The following is a 21,739-nucleotide window of genomic DNA, read 5'->3' as shown; positions in this document are numbered from 1 at the left end:
CTCCAATAGAATACCTGCAAGTGTACAGCAGGTTTTGAAACAACAATTAAACTATAATAATAATAATAATAATAATAAAACTTTATTTATAGAGCACTCATCAAAACAAAGTACAAAGTGCTTCACAACAAGAGAAATAAAATACCACAGTGAATGATGAAATATAAAGAAATAAAATACATAAAATACACAAAAGCAATAAAATAAAAAGCCAGCTCAGGTAAAATCAGGATACGCTTTCAGATCAAAATGTGTTTTGAGACGAGACTTAAATGAAGACACTGACTGAAGTTGTTCCAGAGCCTCGGGGCCCTGATAGCAAAAGCTCTGTTCCCCTTAGTTTTCATCCTGGACTCAGGAACAGACAGGAGACTCCTGCCCGAAGATCTCAAACTACGTGAAGGTTCATAAGGGATTACAAGGTCTAAAATATAGTCTGGAGCCAGGCCATGAAGAGCCTTAAAAGTAATCAACAAGATTTTAAAATCAATCCTAAAACAAACAGGGAGCCAGTGTAAAGAGGCTAAAACAGGTGTGATGTGGCCGTACTTCTTGGTCCTGGTTAACAGCCGAGCAGCCGAGTTTTGTACTATAATGAGGGGCAGTAAATCTTAAAATAGAAAATATAACTGAATAGTTAAACAAATAAATATGTGAAATTTTGTGATTTCTTAATTTATTTAAACAGTTTGGCTGGTGGTTAATCCATAGCACAATTTCTTAGGTGGGTGGGGTTGTGCTGGGGGAAACTGGACTCAGTCATGACCTCAGTATTTCTAAAGTTACAGCCCCGTTCAGACTAGAGCCAGACCAGAGCCAGACCAGATACTGCAAAAAAACTATATATCCTGTCCAATGTTGGGCAAGTGACTTGGAAAATGTAATAAACTAACCATTACATATTACTCATTGAAATAGTAATCCAATTACTTTACTGATTACTTCAAGAAATTACATTACTTGTTACATAACCCAGCCTCACACTGAACCCACGAGTACATCCTATTAACTTGTAATGTGAAATGTCACATCAATGTTAATTTCGCAATCACACTTATCACATCTATAATGTCTTTTTTTTGTTGCTGTGACCTATGGGTAGAATTTTAGTCAAAGATAACTCAAACTTATAGAGAAGAAACTTATTTCTTAAAAATATGGTAATCCATTATAGTACTCCCAATTCTGGTCCAAACTCAAATTCTTTGTTGCAGCTGTGAGAAATTGAGAGTAGATAGAAAATTCCTCATTGCAGTGTCTGCCCCTGCAGAAAGAATAGTACCAGATTCTTACAACTGAAATCCATGGCAATCAGAGTAATGCGGTTATTGATTTAGAAAACAGTTTTGTTGTCCGTGTTGTCAGAGCACTACGTTAGAGAACTCTTCTTCAACTGTGTCCTTGTAAAAAACAACTGGACTCCATAGTAAAGCCTTGGTACAAACTTCACCTCTGGCTCATTGTCTTATAATGGGGCTGAGATTAAATTAAATTCCATAATGTCTAACAGGAGTCAGGGTACAGCTTAAGGCTGGGCTCACAATTTACTGGCAGTGAGCTCCAAATGAGCTGCGGATGATCTGGAGAAACTTAACAAGGTAATAATTCAACTTCCAGGGGACATTTAACATATTCTGGTCAGTGAGATGTGGGTGGAAAAAGCCCTCAGTGGTTGTTCTGATACGAGTTCACAAGGACAGCTAATGTTAGAGTTGAACAGTGACAAGATCCCCATGCAAGAAGGAGCTCTAAATAATTCAAAATGTTCCTCAAACTTAAAATATTACAATTAGAACAGAGACATTTTTGAAACTGTCAATCTGACATTTTCACCCCCACCAGGTTCTTGTCTAATATCTATATACTGCAGGTTATGGTCTCTCCTTGAAGCCACAAAAGCATAGCATGCTGGCTGTGCCTGTCAGCAAACAATGTCACAACAGGATTTGACCTGCTCTGAATTTAGAAACAGAGAAATGTACCTGTTCTTGAGGGTGAGTCTCAATAGCAGTATGCTACGGTTATAGACAGCTGAGTTGAGTGCTAAAAGATGGAGAGAGGGATTGGAAACGACAGGAGGAGAGATAGATGCCATGGTCGCCTCTAGGTGTATTTAATTTTAGCAAAAAGGATGAATCTACAGACTCTCCGGGGACGGGAAGCTGTTCTATTGCAGCTGATAAAGTCTTGCCTTACAAAATACTAATACTGTCCTTCAAAACCCTGTATTGGTCAGACCATAATTAGAACCAACAAAGAAAGCAAATTAGGACAAGGGCGACGAGATGTTCAGATGAAATCCAAGCATTACATCATCACTTTTTACTCCTCTCTTCAGGTTCGGTCGTAAACATTGTAGTTTGATGTTCTGCAAGGGAGAAGCCTTATAGTTACCGACGTCGAGACACAGGACATTGCACACGTTTATTAAATTAATCAATCAACTCTGCACAATATTATCGACATTGCATTCAAAATGTCACTGTCAGTCAGCCTCTACATAACTAGACAGATCATATGTGAACTGCACAAACTTTATTTATAGAGCCGCGTTGACAAGTCGGGCGAATGCGGAACATTCAGGTTGAAAGATTGTTTGTGACTGAAACTGTTGCACCACGATGAAAAGCTGTTAGAGGAGTCAAGATGTTGGATGAAACAGCAATCAGTCTGCCCTTCAGTTACCCAGTCAATTTGCAATTCAGTTATTATTGCAATAGGGCACTTCATTTTAATTTCGTATACAATATGTTAATGTTTTTGAATGTCATTTTGATTTAAAGCCAAAACTCAAGTACTTGATACTTACAATAGTCACTGCTACTGATGCTGTATAAAATCAATCAACTCTCTTTTTGAGTCAGATATATCAACAGTACAATATAACTTTGTGGTACAGAGCTTTACAATTAGCCTATATTAACTTTTTTAGGCGTATTATATCTATAAACTTTGTTTCTTATTTAGTTATTTGAATGTTTCATGTTATACAGAAAAATTACATTTAAAACAATCAAAGTTAAAGTTTGGAAAAAGCATCCTTAGCTACTACTTATTAATAGTTTAAAACTCAGAATTCACCTAATATTCTTCATCAGATGTGGGCTGGCAACATACGCAAACAATCTCACAACTGTCATCACATGTTGATTCAAATGTTGCTAAACCCTGATTGGCACACAGAGGTATAATGTGACATGACCCTTTTCCATATGGGCTCTACTTAAAAATCAAGAAAAGCAAGAAGAAAAACAAATAAAACTGTTCAAACGTTGATAGAGAATGCTGTTTTCATGTAGGACTCCATCGTTAGTAAAAAAGACTGAGAACATACGTTTTCAGGGCTATTAAACTAATCATCCAAATAGGGAAATAAGGTAATTTCAAAAAAAGCAATAAGAAGAGGCACCCTGTGGCAGCCTTATCATTTTGTCGTTGTTGAGACATTTGGTCTCTGCTGTGGCTGTTGAGCCACTTCAACGTGTGATCAGCTGTAGCTGTGAGATGTTCCTCTGCACTGACGGATTAACAAGCTGTTATAGACAGATCCATTTCTCAGGACAACCGCTCCTGCAATTTGTTTGTATGCACTGCTATTGCAAATGAGTTAAACACCCAAAGTCACTTAATCAGCATCTTGACCTTTTAAACAATTTGTCAAATACTAACACAACCTGTATACTTCCCTCTAACGCTTTATTTAAATACAAGACTCACTGTCTTGAGAGCACAGCTGCTTACATTAATGGAAAGACACGGGCAGCGCTATTAAACTGGACACTCATACTTTGTCAGTGCTCATACAAGATTAGGAGCAGACTGCATCTTCCTCATCATCTCTGGCTCTTTGCTCTTGAGGTGTTTGGGTTAAAAAAAAAAACAAATTTTGAAATATTCTTTGGATTTTATAAAACATACCCAAATCATGGTTGGTTGTCTGCCAAAGTAGTTGGTTGAGAAGATAAACATAGTTGCCTGCCAACATTTAGGAAGATCTATGGCTGCTGGTGAAGTCAGCTTTTTCCGCATCAGTCCTGATTACTTGGGTACATGGATATAATGTTTATGAACATTTTATCTATGATGAATGAAGAGAAGGGAGAGAAAAAAGTCGCTAACAAGTAGAGCTGAAATGATTAGTCGATTAATGGATTAGCCGATCGACAGAAATATAATCAGCAACTGTTTTGATAACTGATTAATCATTTCAGTCTTTTTTCAACATTCGGATGCAGGTTTCAGCTGCTCAAATGTTAGGATTTGCTGCTTTTCTGGTTCAAGTCTTAATAATAAGAATTGCTAGGCAAACTCAGGAAGAGAAGAAATCAGGTTCTATGAACAAATCCAGAGCTCCTGTTTACCATCTGAAAGCTGACATGAATAGTATTTTCTGGTAATGTTTGTCAGTTAAAAGCTGGAGATGAGCAGTAAGCGTCTTCAAGTATTTAGTAGCTGAAAAATGTCACAAAAGAATTTACTACAAACCAAAAAATGATGGTAAACATGACAGTACATTAAAACCTCCCTAAATTGTGCAATACCCAGCCAAACACACTAGAGAAGCAAGCAGCTGACAGCACAGCTGGCATCTGAGCCCAAGGAGTTGTGCTCCTTCAGGGAATCACCAAAGAGGGGACAGATTCAGCCTCCCCCAAAAAGGATCTGCCCCATCTGCAGTCTTCAGAGAATAGATATGGGCTGTCCAGACTCAATATAAGATTGTTTAAAAATCCATTCTTGAGTTTTGAGCTGGCAATATCAGGTTTAACATCTTTAAAAAGGATTTCTCAACCTTTTCTGATCCGTCATCCTGTTTTTACGTCATAAGAATTTGACCAAAGCAGTTGTCGTTAGTATTTCAAGTTGTTAGTTATCAGTTGTCAAGACTTGTCAAGTTTTTCTGTAAATATGAGTATGGCATATTTTTGTATTTTATTTTGAAGAACACATAGTTAGCTGCAAAAGGATAATATACAAATTATGATTGAAGAGTACAGAATATTATATTTATTAGAGCTGAAATGATTTGTTGTTTAGTTGATCGACCGATAATCAGAAAGCACCTCAGCACTCCAGCTTCTAAATTTAAGGATTTGCTGCCCTCCTTTGCCTTTAGTGATAATAAACTGAATATATTTGGGTTTTCGACTGTTGGCCGGACAAAACAAGCTATATGAAGACGTCATCTTGGGCTTTAGGAAACTGTGAGGGGCAATTTTCACTTGGCTGACAGGGGGAGGAATGAGCAGACGTAAATGAATGTGATTCGTGTGGTGACCTATTGTAAACACAGCAAAGTGTTCTGATGCTAGAAATCATGTCAACCTGAATCTTTTCTTTATTTTAAAAAATGCAACTTGGCTCATTTTATAAGCAGTTTCCTCGGTATTGGTATTGGTTGATAAAAAATTTAATTCATTTTTGCCGCGGTGGTGAGGACATGATTTTTGTTTTGGCTTCTGAAGGGGGGAATTACAGAAAATGTTTGAATGGAGAGCCTGGAGTAGGTCTAGTAATATTTATCATGTTCATTTGCTTTATTATTATTTGGAAAGGACACCCAAAACTTTCTTACTACAGTTAGCATAGTTTTTAATTTTCAATTCTCAAGGGCAGATTGAACCAGCACTCCTAAGGTTACTGTATATCAGGGAGGGATAACCTAATAGCCTCAGGTATGAAAAGTGGCTTCATTTCATAATACTCCAGGTCAGGCTAATATTATTATCATACATCATGTTCTATAGGGGTTGGCAAAGGCTGTGACAAGGCCCTGGGGCAAAGCTGTCTTATTTACTGATGGAAGTGGGCCTGCTAGAGCAGCCAACTAAAACCTATTTACTTTTCTATACCACAGACATGAGGGATGGATAGCAAGAGGGAAACAGAGAGAAAGACTAACACAGAGAGTTGAACAGGCTAATCTAACAATTGGTATTCAAACAACTGCTTTCTCCCTACATTTACATATGATAAATTCCGGTAATGAAACAGTGGATGGAATTTACACAAAGCTGATTGAATTTCCTCATTAAACATAAGAAGGCAATCATTAAAAATGAGCCTGTAAATCTTCCACACTGTATAATGGAATAGACTTAGTGGGGGTTTTGATATTTTCCCCAGGGCAAAGACTAAGATTATGTATTTCAATCTAGGTACTTCTATGAAAACAACTTCTTTCCAAACTATCATGTAGAGCCTGTGTGTACATTTGACACATGCTACTTTTTTTTACTCCAGGATACAAGGTGAAATCAGACTTTCTAACACCAAGGGGCAGATTGACACCAAAGTTTCATAAAATGTATTTCCCTGAATATACCTAAATATATTGTCTTGCATGTTTCCAGTAGAACACTGGCCTGACAATCCTTTTTGACAGGTAAAGCTTAAAAAAAGTCTCTCAGAAAGAACATGATGTAGACAGACAAAAGCATCAGAGGAGTCATCTTGGGTCAGGCCTGACCCAAGTCTGTGGATTCAAGCTTTCTTCCTAACACCCTGCATATATATGCTCAAAGTGCTGTCATCCTGTCACTTCCGTAATTTGATAATGTTACAGAAACATATGAGCAGAAACCCAAAAATCAACAGCTCAGCTCTAGTACTTTGACGCAAATAATGCAAACTCTGTTCTACTAATGATGTAAGATACAGAAACACCTCAGAGATATGATGCTCAAAAATAATTAGACAGAAAACTCACTCTGCACAGAAAACAATACTATTAACCAGAGCCAATCATAGGCCTTGGAGGTCAACGTCAGTAATCTAATTATACAACATAAGCTTATGCTATTTAATGAGACATTTAAACAAATAGCTAATGGAGGACAAGTGATGTTGTGTTCCTCATGTCTGTACCTTGTTGAAGGTCCAGTGTAGTAGTTGTTAGTTGGTGCATTAGAATATTTTAAAGTGCATCCCTTTGCTTTAAAATAAATATATAAAATTAACATTACCAACACTAAAACATAATCGGACCATTGCTAAAATCTTCTTTAAAGCTGCAATAAACCATATTTTTATATTAACAATGCATTAAATTACTATGTGTAATGTAAAAGAGGTTGTTTGTGGTTAGGAACACACATACAGTTAACACTCAAACCTGTAGTTTCCCTCAGCTCTAAAAAGCATTTTTCGGGTATTTGTTTTGGCTTAACGACCCACAACTTAACTGTTTTGGTTCAGTCTCAGCGCTCTCATCAACCCAGTTTCCAGCCGCAGCAGGCAGCTGTTTTCAGCAAGAAAAAAAAAGCTCCTAAAAACCTACTGCATGCTACCTGTCCAGCACCAAACTGCAGACAGGCAGAGTTAGCGGCTAGCTGGTGAACCCAGTGGAGCATTTAGCAGCTAAGCCAGATAATTCCCTCAAGAGTCAAGAAAAACAAAGGCATAAAGGAGAGTGAACATTGGCGTTACTATGGCCTGTTGGCCAGAATAACGTTTCTGCTGGATGTGTAAATAGGCAACTGTTTACTAACATGTCAACTATAACAACTTCATAAGGTGATAATGTGTCAGTGGTGTGTTAACAGCTTTTTCCGTTGCCCCCAAGCTAAAAAGAATCGATTTATACCACTTATACACCATTTCTATTTTTCTACTTCCTTCCACTCAGCTGACACGTCCATTTCACATGAATTCTTCTCTTAATTACAGGCAGTTTACTTGAAATTATCTTGATGGAAATATATTGTTGTTACAGAGGAGAAGAAAAATCAAATACGAATGGTTTCTCTGCTATTGGCTAAATGACTCAGACCTGCACCTTGACATATGAGGGTAACATTTAAAAAACAAAAAAAACAAACACAGAGAAAAACTGTGAAAAACACAAGTAAGTGAGTGTATTTTGGTGTCAAGGGACTAGTCTTATCAGCAGTGGAGGCACAGCTCTCTCTTTCACACATGACTGCCATCTTATCTTGCAACGGCACTACTCTAAACTGCTACATACACCACCCACTGACACACACACACACACAAACACACACCTCATCTGGAGCTGAAGATATCTAAACAAATATTCTCACTGAGAATTTAATTAGGTCAAGAGAGAGAGAAAGAGATCTTAACAAATTAAAAATCCAATTCCCGCTCTTATTAATCCAATCAGTCAGAATAAATTACAGTATTCATTATGTATACCAACACGAGCACACACAAAACACCTGCAAAAGCAACATGTACACTGCTCTATGACAGTCTCAATAAAGATTAAACCTTTTTTTACTATATCGTTTACGAGATTGAGTCCACGTCCTCTATAAAGCTAAAAGCATCAAAAATATCAGTTTCAGGGCTGCTTTTTAAATATTAAACATTCAAACCCTAAGCAGTTTTATCTCAATACTTTCAAGTCACTGGTCTCTTTATCTCTTCACACAATTAGGAGAAAACCAAATACATTGCAGATTAAATGTGATCATGGTATTACAGTTTTCATTAGTTGTATTGATCCTCTGCCATTGGCTCATGTGCTTTCATAACAGATCTGTGTTTACTTTGGTCCAGCTTTTAAGCCAAGGCTGAGCAACATGTGTGTGTGTGTGTGTGTGTGTGTGTGTGTGTGTGTGTGTGTGTGTGTGTGTGTGTGTGTGTGTGTACACTTAAAAAAACTACTTGAAAAAGAAGCAGTTATTATCATAGTTTAATATGGCTCCTACTGCACACACACAACCAAACTGGGGGTCCAAGTCACAGCAGAGAAACCAGTCTCTAAAAAACGTGTGTGTGTGTGTACGCATGTGTACGTTATATTTGTTAACAAGGCCTTGCAGTCATCTAGCAGCATGCTTTGTGCTATTTCACAACTGAAATGCAGACGGATAATTAAGGTTTTGAGAAAAGAGTTGTGTGAAACAGAGAAAAAGAAGCAGAATAAGATGCCCCATGTCACCACACTCATTAACAGCACAGACACAACTGCCAAGTAGCTCAAACAGAACATAAATATATGATAAAGTTGACATTTAGAGGCATCAATAGATGGATGACTCTAACTGACGGCCAATTTGGCTGCTAATCTAAAGGCCAAGGCCGCTGGTGGCAGGGACAAGAGATCAATCGTGTGTGTTTGTGTGTATGGTCTCTCACTCACCAAACAGATTGCTGGAGTGGCCTTGCTTGGAGACGGGCCGGAGCTCATTGGAACCCCAGGCGTAGCGCCGGTAGCTGTCCCACGCGTGTTTCATCATCTGACAGGGAGGAAGAAGAGGAGGAAGAGGGGGAGAGAGGAGATGAACAATGAAGAGAATTAAAGAGGACAATCAACTTTGAGCTGTAACAAAAAGAATTAAGTCACAAGCTGAAATCAATAAATAACACAACATGTGTCAACATGTTCTAAAACAACATCCAGTACAAGTGAAATGACATGACAGACCTCTTTGAGTGATATTAAAAGGTATCAACTTATTTGTTGTTGTTGTTGTATTAACATGTCACCTGATCAAATCTAATATCAAATAAATCATTTTGTTATCAAACACAAGTTAGTCACTACAGATGCAAAGATTTAATCATTCAGAGGAGTAGCGGTTTACTTAATGACGTTATTCTGTGCATCAGGTGGCTGTTTGACCTATTTAAAATGCCTGTTAGCCAATTATGATCGGGGGCTGGTTTATTGTCCTTCTGGATCCATCCTCTTCACTTTGTTATCATAATTGCATATTATCATGTATGACTTTGTGTTGTGAATCAATTCTGTACACAACATCTATTGCATGTCTGTCCATCCTGGCAGAGGGATCCCTCCTCTGTTGCTCTTCCTGAGGTTTCTTCCATTTTTCCCCCATTAAAAGAGTATTTTTGGGAGGGTGAAAAAGAGTTTTTCCTTATCCAAATCGAGGGTCTAAGGACAGAGGGTGTTGTATGCTGTACAGATTGTAAAGCCCCTTGAGGCAAATTATGATTTGTGATACTGGGCTATATAAATAAAATTGACTTGACTTCACTATTGGCTCATCCCTCCTAAAAACAAAACCCAAACATCACTAAATTCCCTGAGAAAATTTTCCTCTGCTGAGTCCCATTATCTGCTGTTGAAACCACCCCAGCAGGAATCATTGAAGTTTCATCTTATTTTAATCTGGTGCTGGCTGCAGGCTTAATAGCAGCACGACACTAGTTTCCAATCTAACACCCAGACACTCATTTCGGTCTCAGATATGGAGCTGGAGGAGGAGCCACATTTGTCTGTTCTGCTAATCCAGGATATATAGCATCGTCACAGAGCTTTCTAGAACCTGCCTCAAGATTAGACACACTAAAACCCTTCATCCCCCACCTTCAGACAGAATATCTGAACATACACTTCAATGATAGCGTGCTCTTGTCATATATAGGCTCTTACTGGTACTGTATTGTAACCTATAATACATGACATACCCCAGCATTTAGCAATGTGATTGTGAAGCTGATGCACAGCTGCACAGCTGCACAATCTCGCCTGGGAATCATATTACTCTACAATACACCCTCTCTCAGTACCCATATCCTGTTGCAAGCATATATACACACACATGTGTGTGCACTAGTTTGCATGTGTGTGTGTGTGTGTGCGCGTGTGTGTGTGTCTGTATGCAACTACAACCGGTAGTGTTGAGTGGCACTGTTGCTTCTGTTACTGCTGCTGACTCACTGTTAGTTAGCTCACTCGAGGACAGACCCTCACGAAGAATAACAACAATTAACTGTGATAATTTCAAAAGGTGGGTACATATGACCACAGCAGGCAGTAAACCAGTAGGTGAACGAGTCCATCGGTAAGTGTGACCTGTTGCCAAAGTTGCAAACCTGTCAATCAACGAGTCAGCCATTTGGTTATTTAGTCAAGCAGGAAACCAGTCTGGTTTTCAGTACTGCTATAACATCCCACCTGTCTCACAGCCATTGCACTTACAAGGATAAGAGCAAGAGATGCTTAAGTGAGGTTCAATAAAATATTTATGCGTTTTTAATACCCACATGGTGAAAGGCTGCACTATATTATAACTACCATTAAAAAAAAAGATCCAGCGGAGGCTGTACACTTTGGAAGACACACTGACAACTCTGTCCAAAAGTCCAAAATACCATCTACAATTATATAAAAAGGAAAAAAGCAGCAAATGGTAAAATTTGAGAAGTTGGAACCTGAAAATGTGAGGCATTTTTGCTTGATAACTAATATTAACAATAATCAGTGTTGATGTTGATCGACTCATCATTACAGCACGACTATCGCGAAAAGCACTTCAGATGAATGGCATTTCAACGGTTGTTGTGTGCAACCACCAGGAGGCGTCTGCAAGCAAGGTGAAGCCCAACGTAAACAACTGCACTCTTTATACAACAATTTATTGCAAATAATGCCCTATTTTGGGACACTACTAGATTTTTGACTAAAAATGTACAGTGAACAATCAAAAGTGGTCACATGCCAGGACAAAGTGACAAAGGATGTCAAGAAATGGCATTGAATATTTTTACAGAAGGAAAGCACAAAACAGGTGGTAAAAAAAAAATGCAGGTGCTTAGTAATAACCATGAACACACTGCTGTGATGCTCTCAATTATATATACTCTTTTATTCATATTGTGAGCATGACTGACAATGTTTCAATCAAAGATGGTCTTCAGCAGGTTACATCATGCAAGCTGAAGAGCCTTGTAAATGAATAGACTCTGATTTCATGCTTTTCACAGAGCAGCTGGTTATTAGATTGCGGTGCATAAGGAATATGCCATACTAGGAAAAGGGGAAGTATAATTAGCTCAGTTACCTCTCATCCCTTGTGCCCCATCTGTATATCTCACTGTTGTACAAAGACACACAGATAACCACACTGACACACACTCAGATAAACACATGTTACATGCATAGTGTTTCTTATATTTGAACCTTTGCGAGGTTTAGTAATGGTTTAACCCTCTCTGACAGGTAGACATCTCATGAGATCAAAAATGCTGGTCTATCTTCACACGTGCCCTTCTTTCAAACACACATACACGCACAAACACAGAACAATAGCCACTTCATTTGCATAACATCTCCCACACACATCAAAAGGACAGCTACCGATAGCTTTCCTCCATTTAAACCCACTAATTAAAGCTAGTGAGCCTGCTAATTACTGCTCCTATATGCATGTCACATTAAGAGATCTACTCAAACACTCTTGTTCCACTCCACACACTGCACTGGAATACATGAGAGGAAGACTAGAGCTGATACAAGGTCTGTTCAAGGATGTTGCGATCAAGACAACAGAAAATGCTGTTCACTCGTCACGAAAACACAGAAAAAAGTAACAGAGATCAAAGTCAAAATCATTTAATAGGTAAAAGGTGCTGTTCTCTAATTCAGTGTTTAAATGTAAGTGTGGCTCACACTACTAAACATTCCTATGTGTTAACTTATTGGATGTAATGCCCAGGATCCCTATGTGTTGCCTCTAATTGGATTAACTGCTCAGGATTTTCTAGGCTGACCAATGTTATTAGGATCTGGTGGCTGAAGCTATTTCAGACAACACAATGACTCTATGCTAACTGGCTCTGTATGTAAGGTGCAATGGCTTTCTAGGCAACCAACCAAGTCCAATCTAGCAGGAAGATCTTAAGTACATACGAACCTGCTCTCATCTCAAGAGTATGCAGTCACACACACATACAGGCCAAGGATGAGATTATTTGGTACAGAAAGTTTGCTTGAGAAGTGTTGATAATCCTCCGAGTAGAGAATCACCTCCTCTCTCGCTCTTCAATTGATTCCTATTCTCTGTTGTCCTCCTGCTCCACCTCTCAGCCTATTGATCTGCCTCAGGCAGATGACAAACAAGCACACATGCACACACGCACACACACACACACACACACAGCCAGAACCTTGTCCCCCATGTCTACAACTGTTACCTGTCAGCAGGACAGCTAATGGAGAAGAACTTGTGTTATAGCATGCTAACACTTAGCAGCAGGGAACAAAAAGACTCACTCTCAGGCACACACACAAGTACAACCAATGTAAAAATGAAAGCCAATACCAATGTGGTAGAAAAATGTGCAGAGTAGAATTTGGTAACTGTCTGTTCTTTCCAATGAGCACGTGAGCATCGAAATAGAAAAACTGCTTTAAAAAGTCAAATTCTAATATGCAACTTCCAAAAACTGCCAGAAGGTCAAAAAACTTAGCTTTAACACCAAAACATGCTACAGTTTGATTATCAAATATTCTAATTGTAGGCATGTGTAGCCTACAGGCCATGTAACTATAACAGTTACAAGCTTTTTTTTCTCCTCTGCAGTTGAAGATCTGAAACCACTGTTTTCCAATCTACACAACTCCTCGTAGAAAAGTGCGAAAACTGCCTGAAATGGAAACAAAAAGAAAACAAAACTAGAGCTGGGAGATCATCAGAGACAACTTATAATACGGGCAATTTAAAAAAAGAAAAAATGCTATAGTACCCCATCAAATGTGCGTTTGGGGCTGACAGCTTAAAAGAAAGCAGCAGCTGCAAATAGTAAATGTCTATTCTGAATTAAACACATTGCTTCAAATTATGTATTATTACTTGAGAGACCTCTGAAGCTCTGAAGCTCTCGTACATTGAAGAGCATTTTTAATTAAAATTAAATTTGATAAATATAGTTTATTCTTAAGTCTGTGAGCAGGAGAACAAGTGAAGGATTTTTACTTTTATCTTTGGCTTACTTCACTTCAGTTTGATAAATATGGGCTCAGATCTTAACCGAATTTAACACCTAGGGGAGATTTTGGACTGATGTTTTAAGGCAGCGCTCTACAATATCATCATCAAAACACCATTTTTTGTATATTTTCCAGCATTTAAACAACTTCAATATTTAGTTTGTTGAAAACAATAAATCACTTTTTTAAAACAGCAAAAAAAAGACACTAAAGATCAATAATTTGCAATTAGGACACCCCCTCAAGTGGGCAAGACATTTCCCATAAAACAAATCAATGGAAAAATTGGACTTTGGATGAGATAACACCAGAGGGGAGCCCTTTCCAAATCTGGCAGGTGCTTAATGGGCAGCCTGACAAATACCATTTCACTGACATAAAGTTAAATATGTGTTATTAATACAACAATAAGGCCCAACCAAATGGCATGCTAACACAGATGAGCCCTGATGTACAAAAGTCCACAGAGGCCTCATTTAAATGTCCCCAAAATTAAAACTTGGCATTGATTTAGTGCGTGTACACACTGCTGTTTGTACACACACATTCATGCACACAGAGTGATGATGGCAAATCATTAACTGGTGTGCAAAGATCTAGGGGTTAATGACCCCGTTTGCTCTAGGGTGTCTTAAGTAATCTGTAACTGAGGGAATGTGTGTAAAACAGGAAAGGGGGAATAGATGTGTGCGTTTGTGAGTTCCCCCGGGGGATGCTGTGGTGAAAGTGAAGCAGATACTGAATCCTCCATTAGTTTGTCTCAGGGGACACTTGTGACTCACGCCCTTGTAAAAGGTGCATTGTGTGTGTGTGTGTGTGTGTGTGAGACTGTGGGTGAGAGTGTGCCTGCGAGAGAGGGTGAGCAAGAGAAAGAGGGCAGTCAGGTGACAATATGGTTGTTGGGCAGATAAGGACATCAGAGAGCCAACAAGCACGTGAACCCCACAAACATGAATACACACACAAACACACACACAATCTGCCTGCTAAAGTGGCATCCCCAGTGAGTGTATGGTGAAGTACAGATGCTTGACTGCTTCACTCCCAATGAGAGGCAGATAAAGACAGAGCGAGATACTGAGAGAAAAAGGCTGCGTCCAAAAAAAGCAAGGAGATAGATAGGAAGCAGGGAAAATGACTAGGTAGGATAAATAATGCAAAATGCTTCACATAATTATAAAAAAGCAATAACAAGTGAACATGAAACAATAAAGCCAATTTATGAAATAATGATGAACAAACCAAACAGTAAACTAGAAAGGCACTCAGAGAGCGCAGACCTCCGCCAAGGCAAATACTCAAGTCGTCTATGATAAACAAATCTGCAAGCGCAACCACTATATGTGTCTGTATGTATTTCCAAAACTATTTGAATTACAGTATGTCAACACATGGTTGTGCCTAACTGAAGCCTCATCTTCTCAGCTTAGAATTCATCTATCTCGCAATGTAAACAAAAGCATAAAATATTTTGTGTATCCGCCCCGTGATTCTGATCCGCTCCAAAATTTAACGGGTTCTTCCTTGGCCCATGCTACGCCCTTCCAACAAGTTCGGGCCAGTAGTTTTTCCGTAACCCTGCTGACAGACAAACAAACAAACAAACAGCACCGCAAACATAACCTCCTTGACGGATGTAACAAGAAGAAAAGAGATGAAGCGAAATGCATTATTTGGCAAGTGAGGATAATGTAAAGTGCTTAGCAGGCCACTATTGATTTTCCACTCAATCTTTCAGCAGTGTTGGAGCAAACTTTTGAAATATCACTTCAAAGTTGAATCAGATCAGATCGCTACTACAATATTTTATCAAAAAATTTATTTTCTTCAACATATCACATAATTACTTTAAGTACAAAATCCTCTCTGCTTTGGGTTGGCATAAAACTACAACTACAACAGTTCTTATCTTAGTAAAGTTTGTTGTTTAATTAAGCTTTAGTAATTCAGCACATCACATGAAACATGGACAGAAACCAAGCCACAAATAGCAATCTATCATATTTATGTATAATATACAGGCACAGACATGAGCTCACCAAGAAAACAGTTACCATTTCTTTTTCTGTTCATTTCATTCACAGCAGTTATGTAAAACATGGGATTTCCTCTTTATGTCAGATAAACATGAGGATAAGTAGCTTTTCTGGAAGACCTACCAAGTAAAGGGTGTTTGCAAGTGCAAATCTTAAGCTTTCAATCAAACAGTTGAGGTTGACTCACTGCTATATTACAGCAGTTGGTCAGTGAAAATAGCAAAAACATGCAAGTAAAAAAATCCGGTGTAATATTTCTTTATCCAGCTGCTAATTTAGCCACAGGTTCTTCACTTGTAAGGGTTTCACTGTGGAGTTGCAGTGTCCCATAGGCTACCAAGATTGGAACTAACATATACAGAGATTAATATTTGAAACATTTACAATAATTACAAATCAGCTGGTCAAAAAGAGCAGAAAGTTAACAGAAATGTCTAGTTGTAAGGTGATATGAGTATACGTGTGATCTTGGGCAGTTTTCTTACCGATATCGCCTTTAATTTTTCATTTCACTGCATGGATTACAGCGGTAAGTGCAGGAATAGGCTAGAGAGCTGAGCAAAACAGCAGCAATTCATCAAACACAATTTTAAACTGTAAAAGAAACAAAGAAAAAGCAGAGAGAAGCACGCTTTTGATTTCACCAAAAGTTAAAATTGATCAAGTAAGTGCTTTTTCACATGGTTGTTGACTTGTTGATTCGATTGCTCCGGGGTTGTTTACCAGGCATGTCTGTGTTTATGCTATCCTGAATTTAATCTCTCAGTCTATATCCACCCCCTCTCTCTCTGTGGGGATGTAACAAACAATGTATGCACCTCTGTTAAAAAAAAAAATATTACTGCATCTCTCTCAACCCTATCTCTGAGCCCAGCCTGCCACTGCTGCTAGTTCACACTAGCAAATGCATGGGTGCAGATACACACACAGCCTTTTATGGGAATAAATAAGAGTGCATTAAACATTCACTATGATCAAGTCGGCCAAAACAAGCATAAAAAATAAAGCTTCTTGCATCATGTGAATTATATTTCCTAAATACCATGAGTATCTATGTATTTCAGAATCAGATCAGAAATACTTTATTGATCCCCGAGACATGAGAAGACGGATGGAGAGACGGAGGATTCAAGGTTTGACACATTAAACATCATGAAATAGACATGGCATTTTGAAATGTGCCAGATGCTGGGGCTGCATCTATATTAGAAAAGAGAGGACGTTGGGAGCCTCTACGCATCATTATTCCACTTATACAGGGACACTGCTGAAAGGCTTGGAAATCTTATCTGGAAAATATATGGGAAAAAGGAGACATGTGCTAATAAAATTACACAAGGCAAGTTTTAGGGTTAGATACCGTGTAGAGGATGGTCAAGATTATGTAACACATAAGCTCTGGGGGAGCTAATCGGTTCACTGACTTCAAGACAAATGTCAGGATGAACTAACACTTTTCCAATAGGGCTTTCTCAGCAAGACATTTAGGCTTGCCAAAGTACAAAAAGCACAGGTATAGCTAATAACGTTAATGAAGGCTCTGTTCCATTAGATGCCAGTGAGCCAGTATTAACAATACCAGGCACACCTAAATGGAATCCAGCTATTATCAGTGTTATTAGTTTTTTCCCCAGGCACAGCACAACGGCAGTTGCAGGTGTGTTTTGTCCCACCTGTCAGTGCAGTATTAACTAAAGTATGGCATGCAAATGAGTTCAGGTACCAATAATTAGAATTACAAATGTGCAAATATAATGGCCAGTAGCCCAGGTGCAGCAATTTCCTCAGTGAGCTGCAGTTTAATGACGGAGAAATAAAGGAGCAAATTTCTCTCCAGAGTGGGGCAGCGCCTGAAATACAGTTTTGCATAAATTAAAAAGCATGACGTGTGGAGGCAAATCAAAGCCAAGCTTGCCACAAATAAAGGCTCTATAAAAGCTACAACTGCTGACTTTAGAGGCAGAGAAGTGAAAGGTGTGGAGGCCGTGAATTAACACATTTAACCCTCAAGTTGTGAAGGATTCTTCAAGTGTTTTGAATTATTTTACTAATTTACTATAAATCATGTATACTTTATATTACTGATGACCATTTTTCAAACCATGCTGTAGTGTTTCAAATTTGTCAGGGTGTCTTCTTGCCTCCCAGGCAGCCATTTGTTTCCACTTTGGTATAAAAATCAATTCGCAGAAAATCACTTGATTGATGTAATTCATCATAGTGAACATAATGTGTTTCTTTTATTATTGTCATCAAAGTTGCATCAAATGCATTTCCATGCCATGATTGCGTAAGTGCAGATTGATTTGAGAAGTCTGCAATGCATTACCATTCAACTGTAAGACAACTTTGACAAAATAAAATGGACAGTTTTAAGTCTCAAATAGTTGAGACTAGATAGAGTTATCATACAGAAATAATTGAAAATAGGCTGTCCCATAAGTTGGATGTATTGTACATTTTTCAAAACACTTTCATGCTTTAAATGCTTTGGTGCTAGACAAGAAAACCACTATCATGTTTCTTTAAATTCTTTAAATAAATCAACAGACCATAAAAGTCCTACTGCCATATTTTCATTGAGTACTATTTTGTACCGCAGACTTTGAAAAGCCCAAAAAAATTCTTGTGATGATAACCAAAACTATATATTAAAAACAAATGTGATTTCACAGCAAACAACAGAAATAGGTTTTGAATTCTATACGTGTTCAAAACTTTCATCAAAAGACATTCACACCACCACAAGGCGAAGATGTAGATGGGAAAATTGGACTAGACTAGTTAAAGCCAAAATCCACATCTCAGTCTTGAGAATGATCATGGATTGGGCTTTCAAATAAGAAGTCAGCAACTCAGGTTTGGCTACATACTTGAAAATGGCATCAAAAAGTCTCTGCTTGATGCTATTTCCATTATTTTGTCCCCACAGTCAACCATGTCTTTAACCCAATCCATGTTTACGTTTGAAAAAAATGCTAAAAAGGTAAAAGAAAATATGACAGTAAAACAGATTTGTATTTTTCGCTTTTAATTGTTGTTTAGAAATTGCAGCAAATATTTAGATATTAGACAGTATTGTTATTTTCTGGTTTCATAGCAATACTTAACACAAATGCATATGCAATTAGCCCAAAGGACAAGTGAGCTGTGACACTCAACCTGTTAGTCCCAGCACAATTCCTGTTTGCTGACTTCGTTAAGCAGAAAGCAAGGTTTATGTTGCCACAATTCCTTTTGTGCTGGTAGAAAGATACAGACCACAGAAGCCTTGACATTTCTGCTTACAAAACTTGCTTTCTGGCCCATGTTGTTTTGGAGCAAAACTCACCACCTAACCATTTTCCACCTCATCTCTTCACATGTTCTCACTGCTCAGAGACAGAGGACAATATCCATCTCTGCACCTAAGGACCAGTTCTTCAGGGATCAGTGAGGGATTTCCTAAGCGGTTTAGTATTTCAACCATATATGGGTCAGTATTGTACTGCTGGAAAAAGGATTCTGCCTCCCCCCAGTCTCTGCTGAAAGACGAGTGGGTTTAATACGTTGTTTCCATGATGGCTAGCTGTGGCTGCTACACCACTAACAGCAAAAGGTGCTCTATGTGAAACCATCAAGCCCTCGAGAATAACCACAACTCACAGTGACAAACTTCCAACAGTTTGCTGGAAACAAGTTTCCTGTCATGTTTAAGTTTTTGTAAGACTTTCTCATGACAAACAAAAAGGAAAGGTGTCAATAATAAAGCTTTGCCACACACACAGTTTGACATAGTATCGAGTACTCTTTGTTAATAGGGTTCAGAGGTTTAGCTCTACACACACGCACACACACACACACCAACAGTGATGAACAAATTATCTTGCCAAAACTTCCCTGGCTGAATAAAAAGGAGTGCATCTTTTTCCTGACCTCTTGGAAGGAGTAATTCTGCAACACCACTTTCAACAAAGTCCATTTTTGCCCGAAAACACTACCAGACACACAATACTGTATACAAATAGTGGGCGCAAAAAGGTTGAAAGGGTAGCCCTATATTTAAGGGAAATAGAAAACAGCACAAAGAAATACACAGTGAACAACAACAATTTCTGCTGTTAAAGAACAACAAAGGAAACTAAGGAAATCAGAGTGTTTAGAAGTTATCTGATTGGTCATTAAGTTTAACATATCCTAACAAGCCCTGCAAACCTCCAAACCATTCATTCTGAAATGTCGACCACCAAATGTTAGAAATGAGACAAGAACCAAGGCTGTTGGAGGCTTTGCTAAAGAACTGAATAACAGCACTGCACCAGCATGCCAAAACAGAGGATTCAATTCATATTTTCATGCAGTTCGAGATCATTATCACCAAAAGCAATAATTGATTTTCCTCAAGAACAGACAAACAATGCAATGATATATTATACACCTGACAGTGGAGGCTGGAGTGCGTACAAATGAACTGATCTGATCAGTCCAAGCCAATATTGAGCTCAGGATGCTTTCACACCTAACCTGTTTTGTTCAGCTCAAACAAACTCTGGTGCTTTCAACAGAATGATTTGGTTTGTGAAGGCTGGCGTGAAAGCTTACCACTGAACTCTGGTGCAGACCAAACAACCAGACCAAGACTGCCTGAAAAGGAGGGTCTCTGCCCGCTTCCAATCGAACTTGTGAATCCATTGGCTGATCATGAACTGTCAAGATGAAATGAGTTGTAACTGTGTCCTACTCTGTAATTTGGCAGTTCCTGTAAAATGCGAATAGAACATAGTGACCACACAGTAACTATCCCACCACCCTGTTCAAGACGCCTCTTTGTCCTGTTTCTCCCCGTTTGTCATTATTCATGACCTGAGGTCCAATTGCAGTCTTGACTAATAATGCTCATAATCAATTATTTCTTCATGAGCTCTTTGTGACAACAGAGAACATTAATAAACACATAAAAAGCAGTAAAACAGAATGGCATCACCAAAACTGTCCAATCGACGACTTCATGCTTTCAGCTCTTGGTTCATTTGTAATAACCATGTGTGAACACGAGCCGCACCAGTACTAAAAGGCAATGATGTATCTTTTTTTCTCCTTGGTACAGACCAAATGAACCTAACTACAGGTGTGAGAGTGTCCTTTTATTTATACAAATGTGATGATATTTATTTCCACAGCAGGTAAAACATTAGCGTTCCATTTGTACTTTGTCACCAGAGGAGCAAAGTGCCTGCTGAGTCACATTATCAGGTAGAGCAAAGCAGAAACCACACTGTTGTTTCACACTGATGTAGCCATTCAGTATGATGCCCAAGCGATCATACGGAATACGTCAAATTGTTGTGATCTACAGCACTTCCAGTCAATCAAAATTCAATACGATAATCATAAAAATTCAGACAAATATGGATTGTTATTCAATGTAAATTTAATGATTTAGTTCACTGTCCACCATTGACTAATCAATGATCATTCAGTAAGTAAAATCCAAGTCAATAAATTCCGGCCAATAAAAAAGAAATTTACCATCAGACCTTGTATATCTCATAGATCCCCACACTCCTAACAAGCTGAGCCTGTGCCAAGACTCAGTGACCTGATGGGGGTCGTAAAATGCGCCGTTCTCAATAGCCTGATTGGTGCTTAACAATGCTCAGTGTTGATAATAAGGTCAACAGACCAAGCCTACATGCAAAGCAACATCACACAGTAATCAATATTAGCTGACGGCTGTTGGGGGAGGAGAGGAGTTGAAATTGAAGAGAGGGAGAAAATCTATATCTGCGACTGTTTGGCTGAAAACCTGGTTCTGGCAGTAAAATAACACTCCAGTGGGAGCACAATTATTGACAACAAAGATGTTACAATAAAACATGAACACTGAAGTCTTGGTGATATGATTACTTTCATTATCTGCCCAGAAATGGAGCCAAATCAGCTATCAGCCATGTGTTATGGAGCTAGGACAAGTGTTTTTTTAATTAAATTCTACCACACACATATCTAATTATGAGAG

The 21,739-nt window shown here is 38.5% G+C and overlaps 1 protein-coding gene across 2 annotated transcripts in view; it reads right to left on the bottom strand.

The window, feature by feature from the left end:
* man1a1 (mannosidase, alpha, class 1A, member 1) overlaps positions 1-21,739 on the bottom strand; it is a 153,411-nt gene that overhangs the window by 109,402 nt on the left and 22,270 nt on the right. For both annotated transcript variants that reach the window (XM_044168927.1, XM_044168928.1), the window contains exon 2: positions 9,110-9,206. In XM_044168927.1, the coding sequence (XP_044024862.1) occupies positions 9,110-9,206 (97 nt within the window). The remainder of the gene's footprint in view (positions 1-9,109; positions 9,207-21,739) is intronic.

This window comes from Siniperca chuatsi, linkage group LG16 (genome assembly GCF_020085105.1).
Source record: "Siniperca chuatsi isolate FFG_IHB_CAS linkage group LG16, ASM2008510v1, whole genome shotgun sequence".
Taxonomy (NCBI): Eukaryota; Metazoa; Chordata; class Actinopteri; order Centrarchiformes; family Sinipercidae; genus Siniperca; species Siniperca chuatsi.
Note: the sequence above shows the minus strand (reverse complement) of the source record. Positions and strands in the feature narration are given on the sequence as shown.